Source organism: Pectinophora gossypiella, chromosome 20 (assembly GCF_024362695.1).
Source record: "Pectinophora gossypiella chromosome 20, ilPecGoss1.1, whole genome shotgun sequence".
NCBI classification, from domain to species: domain Eukaryota; kingdom Metazoa; phylum Arthropoda; class Insecta; order Lepidoptera; family Gelechiidae; genus Pectinophora; species Pectinophora gossypiella.
In genome coordinates this window covers 5742855-5762864 of record NC_065423.1, presented here as the reverse complement: position 1 = coordinate 5762864, position 20010 = coordinate 5742855, and the positions used below count along the sequence as shown (strand labels likewise).

Genomic DNA, 20010 nt, shown 5'->3' with positions numbered 1-20010 from the left:
AAAACACGCCCAGAAAGGATAGATTTGTTTCAAAATAAGTTGTATTGAAGTGAGGTTAAAAAATTATATACTTTCTTATAAACATTGTGCAAGAAATCAAACGAAGGTCTTATTTGTGTGTTTTGTCCAAGTAAAATTATTTTACTCGGAATATTATTTCTAATGGCGCATTTAATCCACGAAACCTTTTATGCTTAATATTTTGAGGCCATAAAAAATCTATTGTAAGTATGTTTTTTCTTGTACGAAATAGAGTTCTTTTGACCGTCACCATGGAGAGAGCTTACTGTAGTAAATTATTTTATAATTCAATATTTGTTGCGTTAATTTAGTGAAATTTATATTCTCGTCATACTCATTGTTGTTATGAAGATTCGTTCCCCATAAGATACGATGAAATCGTATCCCGCAGCTAACAATCGTCAAAACACGGCGACTTGTAAATTTTTCTAACATTATTGTTGTTTTTCTATTTCAGGTCGGTTTTACAGAAATATTACCTTTCTTTGATCATTATTGTAATGTTATACGGATATCGACGTATAGTACTTGGCTATAGATTGAATCATTTTGAAGAAATTGTAAATTATTGTAAAAGTTGAGGTTATGTCTTGTTTAACATTATTACTGCTTTTTTCTTTCAGGATGAATGGAGGGATGGAGCATAAAGCTTCAGGTCACAATGCTGTGCTTCATAAAGCACCTAAAAACTATAAACTGCTTATGGACCCATTTCTTGTGAAAGGAGCAATAAAATTGTACAGATATGATGGGATAGTTCCAGGAGACTCTTCATATCCCCCTGTGCAATGCAGAGACCCCAGGTCGCAGCTGTCGAGAATCTGGAATAGATTGGAGCCAGCGGATTTGCCAGTTCCTAGGTAAAAGAGTTTTACATATTCAGGTTACTGTTAAGGTGTCAATATTGAGTTTTAGGATAACTATCTCAAAGTTCTTGCCAATAGTACATAATTACTACTTGTTATATCAGTAATAATTGAAGAAATATCTCTAATTAGTTTTCTACTGTTGAATTTTCACAATTTTATTGATATCTTGCAGTTGGGTTAGTTGGTTGTTATGTGGCACTTTAAATTTAATATTACTTCATTGTTGTTGGATTCTTGAACTAAATTAAAACAGTTTTATGGATAGAAACTATTTCCTAGTAAAGATTTTGTGAAATTATTGCAATTTTGGCTATTGTTTCCCTTTGTTTTTATTATAGCTCCAAATTCAATGTTGCCAACATAACCTAAAGATTCTTGACATTTACATGTGGCGGCAATTTCAAATAATAGATTTCCTAGTACAATTTATTGCATATTGTATTTCTTGTTTTATACATTTTTCTGCTTTTTCAGATTCAAAATAGACAAAAATTATGTAGGAACTCCCCCACAGCTAGAAGTAACAATAGCTAATTTAAATGACAACATAGATAAGGCTTTCTTAGCCGATATGATGAACAAAATCGGTCCCTATGAAGAGCTGACTATATTCTACCATCCAATAACAAACAGGCACCTGGGATTTGCTCGAGTAGTATTCCAAGATGTAAAATTTACTAAGCTATGTATAGAAAAATATAATGGGAAGTCTGTCATGGGTCAGGTGAGCCAATGTTACATACTTACTACTTTAATAATATTGTTAAATACCCCTATATTGCAGGCATACTTATTCAGATTGCACAAATGCATTGAGAGAGGCTTTCTCCCGTATTGTTGACAATATAAGAACCATACCTACCCTTTTGCGTACCATCTTTATATAAAAATAGATGAAAAATGGAAAAAACATCTTAACAAATCATTAGCTTATATACTCATCCTTCTTTCATAACAATGAATATAAATTATGTTGAATGTATTATTTCTAGGTGCTAGAAGTCTTCCATGATGCCTTTGGCAAGAGATGTCAAGAGTTGTTAGATGATAAAACTCTGGAGAAGAAGCCGCAGCCCCTGCCCACCATTGCAAAACCACCTCTGGTGGAGGATGTGAGGCCACAGAAGGTGGACCCTACCCTCAGCAAGAGATTAGAGGAAACCAAGCTGACTGAAAAGGTAAGTTCTAGTTATATAATTACTTGAGACATTAACATAGGCTCCAAGGCTTGAGAAAAATTAGTGTAAAGATTTAAATAATAGGTAGATATTACATAATTAAATATGTTTTGCTATTCTCACAGCTGTAGGATGCATTGTTAAGAAATGTCTTTTTGTGTGTTTGTTGTTTATAAAGTAAATTAAGATTGTCTTTTAAGTATCAGTGAATTCGAACTTGTTAAATTAAGTAAGATTAAAAATATTTTGGTAATATTATGTTGTAATTTTGACAGTGTTATGTTATTAATAGTTGCAAAAAAATAAAGGAACAGGTAGTATGGTGTTAAATATGAAAATTATAAAGCCTATAGACAAATTTGTACATATTTCTGCCCTCTTAGACATTAACCAAGACTAAATGGGTAAATATAAATTTTGTGTAGACCCTAGTACATACGTCAATACACGCGTGTAAAAGCACAAGCTGAATCAATCAAGTTGAAGTTGTATTGCTCTAGAGCAATAAGGCCGCCCAAATTGTACTTTATTCATGTGTTATGTCTGATTGTTGTAATTTAGTTCTGTGCAATAAAGTATATTTGATTTGATTTGAATCAGTTGTATGGAATGTCCGAGGCCTGGTCTTACAGGAGGCATACCCGCGAAGCTACAAAGACGTAGAGCACAGCGACAGCAACACGCGATGGTCGGACGAGGAGCGCGAGTACCGCCGCCACGACCGCCACCGCAGTCGCTCTGAGCGGGAGCGGGACAAAGACCGTGAGCGGGACAGAGACCGGGACAGGGAGCGGGACAGGTAATATGGTACACTTGATGCGCGAGAACCGCATTCGCTCTGAGCAAGAGCGGGACAAAGACCGTGAGCGGGACAGGTAATATGATACACTTGTTGCGCGAGTACCGCCGCCATGACCGGCACCGCAGTCGCTCTGAGCGGGATCGGGCCACGATACATTTATTCGCATTTAAACTTCAGCTGCTCAAGTAAACAAAACTATACTCTAAATAACTATTGGTATTTCTTATATGATTATTGTAGCTTAATGGGTGTATTTTACTTTACAAGCGGACGATGCAAGAGGAAGTGTAGACGCAGGTATAATTCTATACATACATAATTAATATCCAAATTTTCTTCACAGTTTTATAATGTAGTCTTATACTCAGAATTAGGTAGTTTCCTAGGTCAAAGATAAATTATGAAATTCTGATTTCTAAATAAAGACACATCTAAAGGTGTCAAAAAACGTCTCATTTTTCTATTTATCTTATATAAGTGCCACATTTTGTCACGCTCTTCTATGACGTCACAGGTTGCTTTTTCATACAAATTAAACTAGCCTAACTAAACTAGACTACTAAACTGTAGACGGATTGTTTTGGCCAAATAGTTAATGTCACATGTAGGAAATCTATTATACAATAAGTCATGTCAAAAAAGAAATGTAAGTGCACATTCTTTGCTCTTAACTTAGTGATTTCGCGGATTCTTATCATTCTAATATTTCTATATTAGAATCATTACCAATTTCTATTGCACTTATAAAGGTACAGGGAGCGTTACGCGCGCAGCACCAGTGAGACGAGCGAGGTGCCGTTCGCGGCCCCCAGCCACGCGCCCGAGGTGCCCTACACGCCGGCGCAACCCGTCACTTACGACCCCTACTACCAACCGGGGTGAGTACTACTTACCTCAGTCACACCCCACACAATTCATACAAAACACCTCGTTTTACACAGACACTACACACTGATGTTTTCGTACACGCGTACTGTGTCTGACGTCTGACGCCCATACGATTGTAGACTAAAGTTAGACCGAGGGGAGGTGAGGTAAACCTAGCTAAGCCGCTGGTGGGAAGCGGAGAGTTGCCGTTCTATATTGTACAGTCACGAGTACTAATATGTATACACTTTGCAACCATGTCACATTAGCTTTTCTGACAAATTAAACCATAAGCCTCATTAAATGTCAAATACGATAGTGCGACAGGGTTCTAAAGTGGGTACATGATATTGCTCATCACTGTGCTATTTATTATTCCTTATTCGATAAAAGGTTCGACCCATTTCTTCGTCCACGTAATACCTATCCAAGACATATCTACAATAAGTAAGATTGGAATAGCTTCTTTGCAGAGTCTGATGATAAGATATGGCTGACACATTACAGTGTGGTGATGTTGTATATTGATCATGATGTATTTATCAGGTTAAGATTGAAAACTCACGATAGTAAGGAGAATCGGTTCATATAAATAATAATAAAGGTTCGAATCCCGAGGCTCTGAACCACTTAATTGATATCACCAGATTTCCAGGATTTGTGCCTGGTTAATAGCAGTAGGATTGCCCCTTATTACATGGGAATTAAAACATAGCTAATACTATACAATTCAGGCGTGATGCTATGTTATGTAATTATAATAAAAACGTTTATTTCGGTGCATAGGTACGGGTACAGCTACCCCGCCCCCGCAGCGACGCCGGGCGGCAGCGTGTGGTGGCACGACTGGAGGCACGCGCACCACACGCCGCATCACCACCCACATGTGAGTACCCACTCGTACCACTCATGTAACATAAAAATTACCTTTACCATACAATTTCCATCATCTTCAGATTTTTTAAGAAAGCTTACCAGTGAATTAAATTCCCAAAATCATTGTTTGTGCTGTTTGAGATTTTATCTATCACACATGTAACATGATACTAACAAGATGCTCATCCGTTTTATACTTCACGTTTCAGTGTGTTTTGGTGTTACATAATAAATTCCCGTTCTTTTTGATTAACACCAAAATTCATCCAAATCACTGTCATTGGTTTTTCCAGCAGAATTCTCCATTTATCATGTCGCTTTGTTTTCATTACAAATTAATTAAGCATTTTACGATAGTTACACAATCGTTAGAACCCTTGTATTGGAGCAATACAATGAGTATAAATAGTATGAGTGTAGAGAGCAGTAGCTAAACTATGGTGTGACTAAAGTTGGAGCGGCGAGCGAGCACCACACCCGCGTGGACCGCGTCCACGCCCGCGCCCAAGGAGCGCGTCTCGCCCGAAGTCAAGGAGAAAAAAGAAAAGGAAAAGGTCGGCATTACCCACCCACGTACCAACGCACTTGAAAACTATGCACATATTATATAGCCACACAGCATGCAAACATACCAACACTATTACGATAAATATATTCCTCGTACGAGGCTTATATCAAGGTTTTAAGCACGGAACGAAAGCGATGGGTTGCGGCTGACAGATTCGGATTAAATCTTTCGATATAATTATAGTACAGCCTTTATGAACTAAGTTATCGGGTTTGACGTTTATGACCCAACGACTCCGTTACCATACAGTAATACGTATTTTTCTTTTTCGCTTCCGTTTTGTGCTCTTGATGTCAGGTGTAACTTAGTCCTAAGAATATGTAGAGTCGATATAAAAAGGGCTATTGTGGTTCTGTGAAAAGATTGATTTAAATATAAGCATGAATGTTTAGCACACTTTCACAAATTAAGTAAAAAACACTATCTAATGTTGCACATAATAGATAAATAGACTTAGGCTACTTGTAGACACGTGTTGCGATAATTTTATGGGCGGTAAGTATTTGTAAAACCGCATCATCAATAAACGCATGTTCCGCTTGTTATCCATCCATAGTGTGACTAATTTATATGGTGTGGTGCATGATCTTGTACAATGCATGTCTGTCTAGATAAGTTCTTTATAGTTACCTAAATCACTCTATAATTTAAGAGCCACGCTCTTGTCGGTGTAGCATTCTCAATCTACTACCATCCTACTATTTTAAGGAAAAATAGGGCAGTGGCCCCTCTTGCCTTCCTAGTACTTAAATAATAAACCAATTTATCATAACGGGTGTAATGATTCACAGAAAACTATCTTGTCTTAATATTTCGTATAGCTTCCAACATACTCATAAAGGCGCTGTGTGCATAATCAATGTATTATGCTATTCCGTTATGAGCGTTTTATTTCAGTAATCAAAATATTTAGGCTATAAAATTCAAATCATGACTTCTAGGCATAGCCAGGTGCTAAATTTCGGTGTCTACATTCCGTATAACGTATAACCCAGCCGATTTAATTGAACACCTTATGTCAAGGACGATGCGTACCAGCGATGCATTTTGCTTCGCGCGACTTACACGTTAATGATTCATCCGATAGTAACATTTGCAACTTAGGCCCCTGGCTTGTGCTGGAGTTTGATAAAAATGTGTTGATGTAGGAGCCTGCTGTGGACACTCCAAGTAAGAGTGTGGAGGTGGTGGAGCCGCGGCCGCCGGAGGACACGTCAGACGCGAAGGAGCCTGAGCCCAAGCCGCCGCCACCAGCTGAGGAGCCCAAGAATGTTGATCTCGATACTAGGTACATTTATAGCTACATTGATGATTATGTCTGAGAACCTTGGAAAACCTGTTTTGAAAAGCTTCTTTACTTGCTTTGGTTGCCGATATTACGGCAACAGCTGTAGCTGCTGCGTGTTTGCGATGCTTTAGCTTACTAGATTAAACTACTTGTCTTCGACGACCGACTCGCACTTCCAAAGTACTTGGAAGTTTAGAGGTCATTCAGGCGTGTTAGTACGTGTTCGTACGACATGAATTCGTGTGGACTTTTGTGTTGGAGCTTCCAATATGGAAGCAGTTTATGGGGGTGTTAATCGCTTCCCATTAAAATGTTTTTGTGTTTATCTGTGAAGTATATTGTTCTATGTTAAGCTTTACTAACCTTAGTATTTACGTGTTTTTTTTCTGTATTACTAACAATTGGGCCGAGTTGCCATAATAAACGTAAATTATTATTAATGTTACGTTGTGTTACAGAATAGCGATGCTGCTGAAGGGCGCGAGCGGCGGCGGTGGGCTGGCGCCGCCCTTCCTGTCGCTCAACATGTCCAGCGAGGAGGAGGATGACGAGCGCCTGCCCACCAAGATACCCGACCTCGACGCACACCACCCGCCCTCGGACGATGAAGGTATCTACTACTGTTGTAAATTGCGATATAATTATGGCAACACTCATCATAAAGAAGTAAAATAGCATAGACTATATTGGTCCATGACTCTACTCCGAACCACGCAAAAGAATATTTTATTAAAAAGGTACACAGATTGTAAACAATACACATATGATATACATGATATACATATGATATACTCGAAACAGGTTTAGAAATAGTCTACAACCCAAAATAAAAATATAGTGTACACAGCAAGACCAAATAGTAGAAAGGACAGAAACTAAGGATAAACAATACATATTCGTATATCTGTGAAATATTTACTGTACTGAAAATAAACGACATCCATTCCAAGTGAACGTTAGAGAGTTTGATTGCGAATATCTATTCTCAACAATAACTGCACTGCTTCTGTCGGTGAACATGGCCATGATTACTAACAACTGACAGTTACTAACTGACACCACAACCAAACTAATAGAGGAGCAGTGTGATTGAGTAAGCTGCACCCCTCACGTTTCTTATGATTGTATTGTGTCGCAAGAGGTAGCAACGTAGCATTTTAAAGTTTAAAGTCTTTTCTGCATCAAAGAAACACTTTTTTACATTGTTAACGACTTGTTTCCCAATAGGTTCAGGCAGTGAAGACCGGGATAGCATCATATCGTTCAACACGAAGAGGGAACCGGAGTCGGAGCCACTGTCCACGACGCCCTCGCCGTACCTGTCGAGAGAGTTCTACCTCGAGTGTCTTAAAATCACCGTTGAAAGGGTGCGTTGCTTTATAATAATACAGGATGTTACGATGTAACTTACAACCCGTACAAGTACGTACAGATAACCACTCTAGTTCGTATGGGTGTTAGTGACATCGTAACGAATACTGAGGTGATGATTCAGACCATGATTGTGAGTTGGTATGAAGTGGAATTCCTGGATTTGTGGATTTTCCTGTCGGAAAATTAATGAAAATATTAGTGCTTTTTTAAATTATTTTCAGTTCCATAGTGTTGCGACGGAAAATTCCACTTGATATCAACTCAGAATCATGGCCTCAACCGTACCGCAAAGTTTTCGTTACATTGTCACTAACACCTACTTGTTGGTATTGGTGTGATTTCAATGTTCCTTAAGCTTTAGCTATTGGTCATTTTAAACTCTCAGATCATATTTTTACTAGCTAAAAAGAGTATTGGTAGCTTACAAGGCGTGTTTTGATTTCACCGCCTGCACCTCTGTGCAAAAAAATGGGGTTAAAAAGGCCAAATCGAAGCAATTTACCTAAAAAAGCAATATTGCAATTTGACATTTGTGCATATAAAAGTGCGCAATGTACACAAATGTCAAATAGCAATATTGTTTTTTTGAATTGCCTCGATATGGCCTTTTTAATCCCCGATTATCAATCCACACTCCTTAACACTTACAGGAAAACTATGTCTACAGATGATCCAGTCCAGACTTATAAGTGAGGTTATGTAAGGTCAAAGAACTCGTGGTATGATGTAGAGATGTTTTTGTTGTAGAAAGTGAAAGAGGCGGAGCGTAGGAAGTTCCCCCTGATGGACAAGATCGGGTCGGACATCTCGTCGTCTGAGGACGAGCTATTGACGGGCGAGGAGCCGCGCCGCTCGCCCGCCGCGCCTCCCGACAACCACCACGACCGGGACAACCTCGACGACGACCAGGTTATTACATACATACATAAACTCACGCCCGTAATCCCTAATGGGGTGGGCAGAGCCACAAGTAATCAAAGACAACTTGCAGCCACTGTTGATACGATGTCGTAAGCTGGATATGATAAACCTTATGGTGATAAGGGATCAGCCTATCGCCCATAACATTAGTCTATCATGTTAGAGGACAATGCCCGGGAAGACAAGCAGCTGAACGTGTTATATGTTTTTTATTTGCTCCCAGAACAGCATAGACATAGAATGAGCTTATGAGTTACGTCATACCTTACTGATCCGTTTTGTTCGACGTGTCCCAGCTTCTTCGCCTTCCGCCCAGAAGCGGATTCAGTTTTTATGGGAGGGTGTTGGGTCACCAGGTAGCAGGCAACTTATCTCCGTAGAGAATTAGATAAAATAGCAGTGACAACCCATGACCCAATCTGTCGCCCCCCTGGATCCGCCCATGCTTCCGCCCCGTGCGAAATGCACTAGCGCCAACTGCTGTATGTTATTGACTGAGCACACCATCCTACCTCCAGATGTCGCTGTCGTCGCTGTCGTCAACTGAAGCCAAGATCGAGGAGCAGGTCCCGGCGGACGCATACTACTACCCGGCCGCAGCGCCGCCCGCCGCGCCCGCGCACCACCCCTACTACGCGCACATGTGGGCGCCGACTGGTACGTATACTTGTCGATCTCTATAACAGCTGTCGCACACCAAATGTGAACATAAACAATACCCCAACCCTAACCTATTTTCCCGTCTAGTGAGACAAATGTCTCACTGTCTTCAGTTGTTTTCTATCACGAGCGATTTCTCACCAGTCTTTATCCAAGACATCCAGATCCTACGTCATTACGTGTCTGTTCTGTGACTTATTTCGCCCACCTACCTGGACGCCAACATAGTACAAGTAAGGAACATAACAATATATGTTTGTTCCAGCGTACCCTCCCCCCGGGTACCCGGCGCCGGAGATAGCACTGGCGTACGGCGCGGGTTTCACGGCGCCGCCCATACTCACGCATCACTACCAGCCCTACACGGAGCCTGTGCATCCAGTACCGGTATGTAGCGATGACAGGCATTCCCCCTGGCCATGTGGTTCGAGTGCTTCACAAACATCAACAGAAATAGACGTCATCTTATATGTATAATAACCTGAGTTTTAACCACACTACACAGGAATGCGACAACCCGCACTACCCGACGATCAATAGCGTGATAGAGCGAGTGACGGCAGAGCTGAAGATGATTCTCAAGAAGGACTTCAACAAGAAGATGATCGAGAGCACGGCGTTCAAGAACTTCGAGCTGTGGTGGGACGAGCAGAGTCGCAAGAACCGGCAGACTGTCAAGCCTAAGGAGGAGGGGCAGCCGCTGCAGGTAATATTGACAACTGATTAAACTGGATTTAAATGTTTTGGAGCCTATTTAGTAACTTTCTAACAAGTTTGCCAGATAAGTGTACAATAGCATTAAGTCCTGGATAAGCTATCAGATAGTTGCAAACAGCAAGCGGTGAAACAGGCTCTAGTTTTATTTTTGCCGATGCCCACTTATGGTAGACGCTTTGTTCTAATTAGTAAAGACTTATTTTTCCTGTCTAGACCTTTTATATATCTTTATAAATCTTAACAGTCCAGCACTAAGTGCGAGTTGGTGATCATTGACCAGGGTTCGTTCGTATGCGTCCAGAGTGGTACCGGTCTTTTTACACAATGTTAAAAAAAAAACTCAATCTCCTCTCCCAGGACATCTCAAACAAGAAGGAAGAGGCGGTAGACTCAATCAAGTCGATCATGGAGTCCCGCGATCTGGGCCTAGAGCTGGGCGGCTATGGCGCGGGGCTGGGCCTGCGCGCCGCCATACCCAAGATGCCCAGCTTCAGGCGCAAGCGCAAGATACCCTCGCCCGTGCATATCGACGACGACTCCAGCAAGCGGCTTAGCGACCAGGTGATTATATCATTCACTTCCCGGAGAATTATCCGGGATATTGTCACTGTTTAATTGGTATATTTTTATAAATAGTACTTAGACCGTTTGTATTTAGATCTGCAAATCAATTCGCATTCTACAGTCAAGCAACTTTCGTTACCCTCACACCCAAATGAAATGACATGTTCAAATGTTCTTGATACTTTGAAATAAAATAATTTTAAACAATCTTCTTGTGTAGGAGGAGATGGTGCAGAACTCTGACGAAGAGAAGGAGGTACCGACGAGTCCGCGGAACAGGACGACTGGCTCATATCTGTCCCGGAGCAGACGGCGGCAGTCTAGCAGTTCCTCTAGGTTCGTACTCGCAGTAAACACGTTTAAAAACACACTTAGGAATCGCATACGTCCTGTGACTCGTAGTAAATACGTACAAGTACAAGATGGCAGACGAAAATCGATTGCCATACTGACCGACTGCCTCTTCACGTTGTAAACACTCCCAACAGTTTACTACCAGCCGTGCCAGGTGGCTTGGACCTGTTAGTTATACAGCTTAACTATGGTTTAGTGTTCTGGATTACATTTTAATCTATTTTCTCTTAGATCGTCGTCATCGTCGTCGAGTCGATCGTCATCGGAAACAGAGTCGGAGCCGGAGCGCAAGGGCGCGGCCCCGCGGATATACTCCGAGTCGGACGATGACTCCGACCTTGACGAGGCTGAGGTAAATGAAATAAAGTATTACAACACACTACGTGACCATACATAATATACTAAAACAGCCTAAACACGTTCCACTGCTACGTGTAGGCCTCTCCTCAATAAACCGGAGGGGATCTAGACCAAACTTCACCACACTGATTCAGTGTGGCTTGCTGGAGGGAGAAAGGAACACAATATACGTTTCCAAAAACTTCAGCATGTCTCAATTTTTGTTAAAACATATTCACTTGCTTCTCAGCTCAAAGTGGTGTCGAACAAGGAACGACTCAGGAGAGTGTATTCATCTTCTTCAGACAGCGAAGAGGAACAAAGCAGGAGAGGTATGGTTCACGTAACTGATTTCTCTGTTCTTTTTATGCTTATTTATCTATGTACTTATATTTTAAGAATCTGTAAAGTAAGCACGCACTAGAGATATTATGCACGCAAATTATATCTTCTGTAATTTATTTATACCTATTATAATTTCAGAAAAGACCCCAATACCTCAAGTGGAGGCTTCAGACGACCGACTGGGCTCTCCTATCCTGTCACCAGAAGAAGAACCGAAGGATATCCTACTGGACAGAGTGTACTCGGATTCGGAAGAGGAGAGAGAATACCAGGTAAACTATAGTTGTATTAACTTGCTATGACTAAAATGCTTCGACTAAGTGGGGTAAAAATATGCGAAAGACAGGAAATAAAGGCCGCCTGAAGATCTTAGTTAAATTTATTGAATAAAAAACAGAATAAAACGTAAGAGTAATTTCCTGATTAAATAGTATACTCGAGTGAAATAGAGTTAAGTTTAATTTTTAAGAGAATTTTGACGACATTTCCATTTTTCAATAACAGGAGAGAAGAAGACGGAACACAGAGTATATGGAACAGATCGAGAGGGAGTTCTTGGAAGAACAGAGGCAGAAGCAGGAGTCAGACCGGCCGCAGCCTGAAAAACCGCCTGACGAAAGGTACGACAGAAGAGTTTCTATTTTTAGACTTTGGAACTGGAGTCCAAAGACATGGATATCAGATGCTGCTGCGGATTGCCTTGCGGTGATTTGTGGCTTTGCCTACTGCGATAGGAAGGAGAGGTGTAGAAATGTGTCAGTACAAAATCGTTAGACCACCATTATTTTTTTTGTCATGATCATGAAACAATAGTGAAATCTTAGTCATCACATCCCTAACTTAAGAGCCACGCTCTTGTCGGTGAAACATTCTACATGCTACTTTTTAGGGAAAAATAGGACAGTAGTTTCCCTCTTGCCTTCCTTTTGCAATCCGATGGAAATCTTAATAAAGCTACTAAAATAAAAATCCCAATGCTAATTTGAATGGGTCGTTGATCATTAGTAAACTTGAGAGTTTACTCATTTATTTTTTCAATAACCAGCAAACCCGAGAAGGCAGCTAATAGTAAAGCTGAAGAACCCAAGAGCAGTCCGCTCAAGAATCACGTCAAGTCTCCTGAAAAGAGCAAGCTGGACACTGAAATGGAAGAAGGAGAGATTACGTCAGAGGAGGAACCGGTGCGACGCAAGGATGCAAGGAAGAAGGGAGACAAGCGGCAGCGGATCGTGTCTGTTAGTGAGCACAGCAACACTGACGCTGTTAGTGTTAACGGGGTTAAGGAGGTACGTGTAGGGTATATTTTCGTTTTATCTTATCGTGGCCTATTTGGAGTAGCTGCTGGCCAAAAGGCTCCCTTTGATTATTCCACTCTTCTCGTACATTTTCTTCTGTGTCATAAAGGGTATTGATAGTTTAAAAGTTTTCGATCGAGCTGGTGTTTTCTGGATCTCTGACAGACAACAGTAGAAATAAGATTATACCCAGGAATTAACAATATTAAGAGCCTATTGCACTACTTGTTGTTAGCTGTGTGAAGGTCTATCGAGAAATGCTAGTAGACAAGTGCCGAATAAATATCAAATCAAGGTCAAACTTGAGTCTACTTTCATAATGATGGTATATTTCGCCTTCCTTCCTCCTTATTTCTTCCTTATTGTCAATTTTACATCCCCTACAGATCAGCAGCGCTCTGTCGGAGACATCGTCGCCACAGTCGCAAGCTTCACAAGCGTCTCAGGCGTCTCAGGTGGCGCTCGACCACTCATACTGCCGGCCGCCGCCTGACGACGAGGAGGACACGAGGAGAAGACCATCCAACCATCTACAACATGATCATGGTAAGTGATCATCCTCACTCCAGTCGCAAGCGTCACGAGCGTCTCAGGCCTCCCAGGTGGCGCTCAACCACTTATACTGCTGACTGCTGCCTGACGACGAGGAGGACACGAGAAGAAGACCATCAAATCATCTACGACATGACCACGATGAAAATAACCGTCGTCATTAGGGCAATTTTGTTCTACCCCTACCAATACATTAGGACAGAAAGTTGTGTCATTTCTAATAAGATGGACGGTTTTTTTTATATTTATAAGTCCATCAATGCGCCAAATTCGATGGTAATTATATTTTAATTCATATAGCACTAATTGGACCACGGACGGTATTCAAAACTGTTAAATTAACATTGGACGTGTTCTCTAGGCTACACATGGATGGCGGAACCGGAGCTGGACTCGCCGATGGAGGAAGTCAAACCGAAGGAGAAGACCAAGCGGCCGTACAAACGCAAGTACGAGACCAAGAAGTTGGCCGAGATACAGAACAAGTGAGTATCAACTCTTACCTGGTCTAGATAGTGCTCCAAACCTTCATACTCTATTTTCTATTGGCTTAAGTTCAGAGTGACTTGAGTTACTTTTGCGCTAACCCATGTTTTTTTGGAAGCAAAGCTAAAGTCATTCCATAATCATAAAATATCTAACTTACTAAACACTCTACCAGGATCTTCGAGAGAAGCGAAGACTACGATAAGATGCTCCACCCGAACGTGACCTTCAAGCCGCGCGACATAATGGCTGAGATGCAAGTGATGTACGAATTCCTGACGCGCGGCATCGACAGAGAGGACGTGGAGTACTTGAGACGCGCGTATGAGTCGCTACTAGCTGAGGACGCGCAGGGATACTGGCTCAACGATACGCATTGGGTCGACCACTCGCCCACTGACGTGTGCTATAGCCCGCCCAAGAAGAAGTCTAAGAGGCATAATAATATTTATGAAGATTTACAGGTAAGCATTTAGAAATTATGTACCTACGCATGAAATACTACTGTTGTTACCACGACTTACTTGACTACGGACAATAAGAAAAAGAAGTTGGCGTAACAATGTAGATTCGTTACCAACAATCCGACATATGAGCTCACCTCGCATTTGACTATACACTTCGCATACATCAACTAATCGTTTAATTCCAGGGTCACTCCAGCGGTTCAGCGCGCACGGAAGGGTACTACAAGATGGACGCGCGCCTGAAGGCCAAGTACAAGTACCACCACGGACGCAGCTCAACGATTACGATGGACGCACCGGCACAGGAGGACAAGAACAAAATGCTGGCCTCCAAGATGCAGCTGCTGTCCCGAGAGGCCAGGTCCAACCAGCGCCGACTGCTAACTGCTTTCGGTAAGTCACATAGTTTGAACTTTGGACAAAAAGGCAGATTTCCGAGTTACTACAAGTTGCTCTGCTAACTTGCAAAGACATTTAAAGCAGAATTACTTAATAATTTTTGATTTATTATCCCATCATGCCTATGATTATCAATGAACTTATGACAAAATTTTGTGTCCCCAGGTACAGACACAGATTCGGATCTGCTGAAATTCAACCAGTTAAAGTTCAGGAAGAAGCAGCTCAAATTTGCCAAGTCTGGCATTCACGACTGGGGTCTTTTTGCGCAGGTAACTTGTCACTCCAGTCTCTATGATAACATGCAATTCATTGATCACATATCCTACATCGATATACGGAATAACATTCCTATATCTGGAAAAGTGACCTACATCATTTACCAGGAATGAAAAATGAACACATTGGACTCTTTCTTGCCTCCATAGAAAGAAAGGCAATACGTTTCAAACAGTTTATTTTTCATTTCAGGTAAGTAAGGCCACAATAAAGTAGCATTGGTAACCAAAGTCGTGTTGCAGGTTCTACCGTTACCATGAAGATATTTTATTTTAAAAGCAGTCTACAGTTTTACCATGTTTCCTGTGAATGTGTTATGCTAATGACATTTTATTTCGAGGACGATGGGTTAGTCAATTTGTATGTGCGAGGTATACGTATATTGTACTATGTTGTAGCGTTATCTTTGGAACTTCTATTCTGTTATGATAATCGCACCAAACATAAAATACCCACCACCAGGCTGAGTAAGCTTCTTTTTACATGATTGCCTCAGATTTGAATTACATGATTGTCTCGACAAATAGGGTACGCTCTCCTTATCGTTTCGGTCGCGTGAAGTCCCACATTGTGCGCAAATCGTAGCGTCTCCAAGTCATATTTTTATGTTGATGGTGATGTGAAGGATGTTAACTAAAGAGGTTATCAACGTATGTATAACAGCAGCAGTAGTAAATAGTCACTATACCAACGATTCTCATACCAGGAACCAATCGCCGCGGACGAGATGGTGATCGAGTACGTGGGCCAGATGATCCGGCCGATCGTGGCGGACGTGCGGGAGGCGCACTACGAGGCCACCGGCATCGGCAGCTCGTACCTGTTCCGCATCGACCTGGATACCATCATCGACGCTACCAAGTGCGGCAACCTCGCGCGGTTCATCAACCACAGCTGCAATGTGAGTATTGTCTGTTGGTGTTGAGGTTTCAGCTTATATAATAATACTACTTCAGAGGTCGAGCAATTGCTCCCCGGAGCGGTGTGGGTTAACGCTTCAGTAGGAGTCACCCTTATTCATGTCTTTAGTAGATATTTGCACATTGCTTGACTTACAACATTCTAAGTAACTTAGTAGAGTAGGTACTTTCCCATTATTTTGTGACTGTCAAGAAACAGTCAAGAAACCTAATTGGCATTTAATTTAATTACAAAGTTATTTCTGACGTGAAAATAATACAACTATTTTGTCTACAACAGCCGAACTGTTACGCGAAGATTATCACAATAGAGTCTCAGAAGAAAATCGTCATCTACTCGAAGCAGCCAATTGGCGTCGACGAGGAGATCACGTACGACTACAAGTTCCCGCTCGAGGACGAGAAGATCCCCTGCCTCTGTGGAGCGCCGCAGTGCCGCGGCTTCCTCAACTAAATGTCGCTTGCCTGTGTCGCGGGCCCGGCTAAGTAAGTGCTTAGAGCGAGACGTTGATTGGTATTCGTCGAAAGAGTCGTGGAAAAATCATGGATGAAATATTAGTAATCTGTATAAATAACAGTTTATTGAAAATAGCAATACAATTGTTCCTTGATACTTCAACATAAGACTGCGATTATTTCGCCTTGCAAGAGTTGTGAACCGTTATGTATTTTACAATCAATCGAGCTGAGCTCTATCATCCTGAATGTCAACTGAAATGACAAACTCGTAGCAGATAAGCGCTACTCAATGCGGTTTCGGAAACTGCCTCAAACGAATATGAATTTTTAGTGGTTTTTATGTAAAAATAATGATATATATGTGTGACTGTGAAATATTGTGTGATTTCATTATTTAATATTGAAACCAGTGGATATGTATGTTGTAATAAAAGCAGTTGAATGATTCTTGTATTATAACGGCACTGTTTTGACTGAGTCTAATATAACTACAGGCAAAGCAACGTGCTATGTAATTTGTGTTGTACATTGTTTTGTGAATAAAGATCTCTGCTATTACGTCAGATTTATGTAGTACACTTTTCAAGTACATGATCTTGTTAATGAAGTAATATTCGAAAGAAAACCGTATTATGGGTGTTGTTTCTCTGTCTTTGATTACTCTCCCGATATTAGTGTCTTCAAGAGGAATGTAATAATTCGTGATCTGCGATACAATCTTTCCGACTACACTTCATATACTTAATGTAATGTAAAATGTATGTATAAGCTGTAAATAAAAGATTTCAACAATTTTAAGTATTGTTTTCTTTGTGTTGAGTGTGAAAGTGCCATTACAATAAATATGTTTTGTTGATTTTCTCGTTATCCCTCGTCGTATTTTAATTTAGATTACATTATTTTTGATTGATTATTTGTGAGGTAAGTTGAAGGTACATAAATATAAATAAATATCACATAACCGTATCGATTAGGTACGTTCACCTGATAAACCTACACGATAAACAAGGTTCGTTCATTTTCTGATTTCACGTTCTGACCGGCAGAACCACGCTTCATCTCACTATTGTTATAGTTTCTCCTTTTCAATGGTTGGGTATACGTATTCATTTCTAAATTTTAAATACCTACTAATGATAAATGCATTGCTAATATGAAAATAACAAATACATCTAGTTCCAGAAATTCCCAAGCTTAAACTGTGGTAGTAAAATAGTCGTGGCATCTAAAAGAGAGGCAAATTTTCATAATGATCGCTCTAAAACACATCGTTTGAGATATTATTAAACTTCTACTAATAAGTTGTTAAGTTACTGGAACTAACGTTAAGTAGCTGGAACTTTAACGCTACCTGTTAGAAATTAAAAACGACAAATTCTGAAGAAAAAATATATTATCCAACACATAAACAAACATCACTTACATTATTTCGACACAGTTTACAATACAAACAAATAAACACTAGCGATTAAAACTAATCTAAACGCTAAATTAACTTATCAAATCACAGTAAATTGTTCGTAAATAAATATTAAGTCAATTACATTTAAAAATGTGTTTATTGAGCGGCAAGACCTGACATGATCCAAATAAAATTTTGAAACTCCTTGAAAGCGTCGCCATCAATCACAAACGAAACGAAAACAATACAGTAAACCCCTGCAGTAAACGGTGTACTACAAAAATAAACGACATGTATTGTACGAATTACAAATGCAGGTTATATAACTGCAAAAGAACAAGATAAACATGATATCGTATCAACTTGTCTTCCTATCACACTATTGCTTTCATTCCCTGCAGTTGGTAGCATGTAAAGGTATATTGACAATGTTCACTACATTTTTCTGAAGAAAACTCGTTATGAATAATCACATCATTTTTAAAGAGCGCATAACACAAATGTCAATATATTATAAAATAGTTAAGTACATTAATACTTATTCATACAAATTCTGTAGATACAATACAAATAAAATACTTAAGTACTTTGTAACTTCGTCTGCTAAATTGTGTATACATAATATTATGTCACTATTATTTTATTCAAAGGAAGGTTACATAACTTACATTTACAAAGTTACAATAAAAATAATCCTGCACTACACCTGCATGATCTCATGCATTTTAGACAACAGCTTTCATAATATACGTATATTGAGAACATTTATCCATTTCCAACATTCTATGAAAACTTGTAAATCAGTAACAAAAATATGAGTAGGTACTTCAATACACTCACTTACGTCATTTTATATAAGCAACTTTATGTTAGTTTACTCTAATGAGTTTGATTAAGATGGTTGGAATCTAACCTGTCTCGTAAACATTTCTGCGCAGAGATCCGCTGGTCCTTTGGTGGCGGTCATCTGTTGGTTCTCTTCCATATCTTCGCTATCCGTTTCCGACTCACTCTCGGAAATCATTGCTGGTGACTTTCTACCTGTGGAAGACCGTTTTAATCCCACCTCTGTTGTTAAAATCTCTTTTATAACGTCCTCCGGGGACTTGTCCTTGTGACGTTTCTTGGCTAACTGCTGCGCTCTCTTCCTGATGTCTGCTAGGAACCCTGTATTCGCCTCCACACTCTCATGGGAAACGTCGTGCGCTAGCTCATTCATAGACTGTGCTAAATCTGTCATCGATTGACCCAAATCTGAAGAAGATCCTTTCATATCGGAGATGGTTTCTAGAGATTCAATAGACGCACCGACGCTTTTGAAGGCTGCCATGCCTTCAACTATTGAGACGCTGTAGCCACTGTCGGTTTTCGAACGTACTATAATTCCATTCGGGGCTGAGCCCAGTAAAGCGGGTTCGCTCATTTTCAAATTGAACTTCTCAGGCATGTAGCATTCTGATGCTGTGGACGCCAGCGATGTGGTGTCACACGTGCACGGAGGGGCTCTGTACGCTTCTTCGGTGATGTAGATAATCGTGATCTTCTCTTCGCCTACGAGATATAGGAAAGGGTTGATATACTCCCAGCTTTGAACAGCTGAACTCCATTTAGGGTCTTCATTTCTCGTTCTTTTGCCGTTTTCATCGACAAAAACTCCACATTCTGCGTAACAGAGCAGGATTTCAGTCGGTCGGTCGCGTATGAGAAGTATAGCTTTAGGCGGGGAATGTTTCTTGGCAGCGGCCGCTATGATTGGTTCGTCCATACCGAAAGCTTCCAGAGCTCCCGAAGGGAGATTTATCTTGAGCGGCTTCTCGCCCGCGATGTACAGACACTTGTCCATGAGCAATAGTGAGTTGGTCGGCCGATCGACAGTTAGCGAGCGAACGACCTTGAACTCAGCTGTTGATGCCTCGAATCGGAGTAGAAACACTCTGCGTCCGCATGCGACGACTGCACATGGACCTTCGTTGGCATCATAGCTTGAAGCCTGAAAATAACAACAGAT

General features: G+C 40.7%; 2 protein-coding genes across 6 annotated transcripts in view; one reads left to right on the top strand and one right to left on the bottom strand.

The window, feature by feature from the left end:
• Positions 1 to 65: 65 nt before the first annotated feature.
• Positions 66 to 17398, top strand: LOC126375976 (histone-lysine N-methyltransferase SETD1). Of its 4 annotated transcripts, none has more exons than XM_050023102.1 (29): positions 66 to 224; positions 645 to 881; positions 1365 to 1614; positions 1883 to 2068; positions 2701 to 2867; positions 3620 to 3748; positions 4524 to 4623; positions 5066 to 5167; positions 6330 to 6469; positions 6928 to 7079; positions 7697 to 7836; positions 8591 to 8752; positions 9283 to 9421; positions 9690 to 9811; positions 9930 to 10130; positions 10499 to 10702; positions 10926 to 11041; positions 11291 to 11411; positions 11649 to 11730; positions 11882 to 12015; positions 12248 to 12363; positions 12789 to 13029; positions 13425 to 13584; positions 13952 to 14075; positions 14252 to 14540; positions 14729 to 14936; positions 15108 to 15214; positions 15928 to 16122; positions 16422 to 17398. In XM_050023102.1, the coding sequence occupies exons 2-29, from the start codon at positions 646 to 648 to the stop codon at positions 16593 to 16595; spliced, it is 4497 nt and encodes a 1498-aa protein (XP_049879059.1). In that variant the 5' UTR covers positions 66 to 224; position 645; the 3' UTR covers positions 16596 to 17398. The 4 variants fall into 4 exon arrangements, with proteins under 4 accessions (XP_049879059.1, XP_049879060.1, XP_049879058.1 ...); XM_050023103.1 differs by lacking the exon at positions 66 to 224 and adding an exon at positions 261 to 439; XM_050023101.1 differs by lacking the exon at positions 66 to 224 and adding an exon at positions 261 to 478.
• Positions 17399 to 17975: 577 nt separating this feature from the next.
• The window catches only part of LOC126375974 (citron Rho-interacting kinase), a 30059-nt gene continuing 28024 nt past the window's right edge, over positions 17976 to 20010 (bottom strand). For both annotated transcript variants that reach the window (XM_050023092.1, XM_050023093.1), the window contains exon 30: positions 17976 to 19992. In XM_050023092.1, coding sequence (XP_049879049.1) covers positions 18895 to 19992 — 1098 coding nt within the window. In that variant the 3' untranslated portion in view covers positions 17976 to 18894. The remainder of the gene's footprint in view (positions 19993 to 20010) is intronic.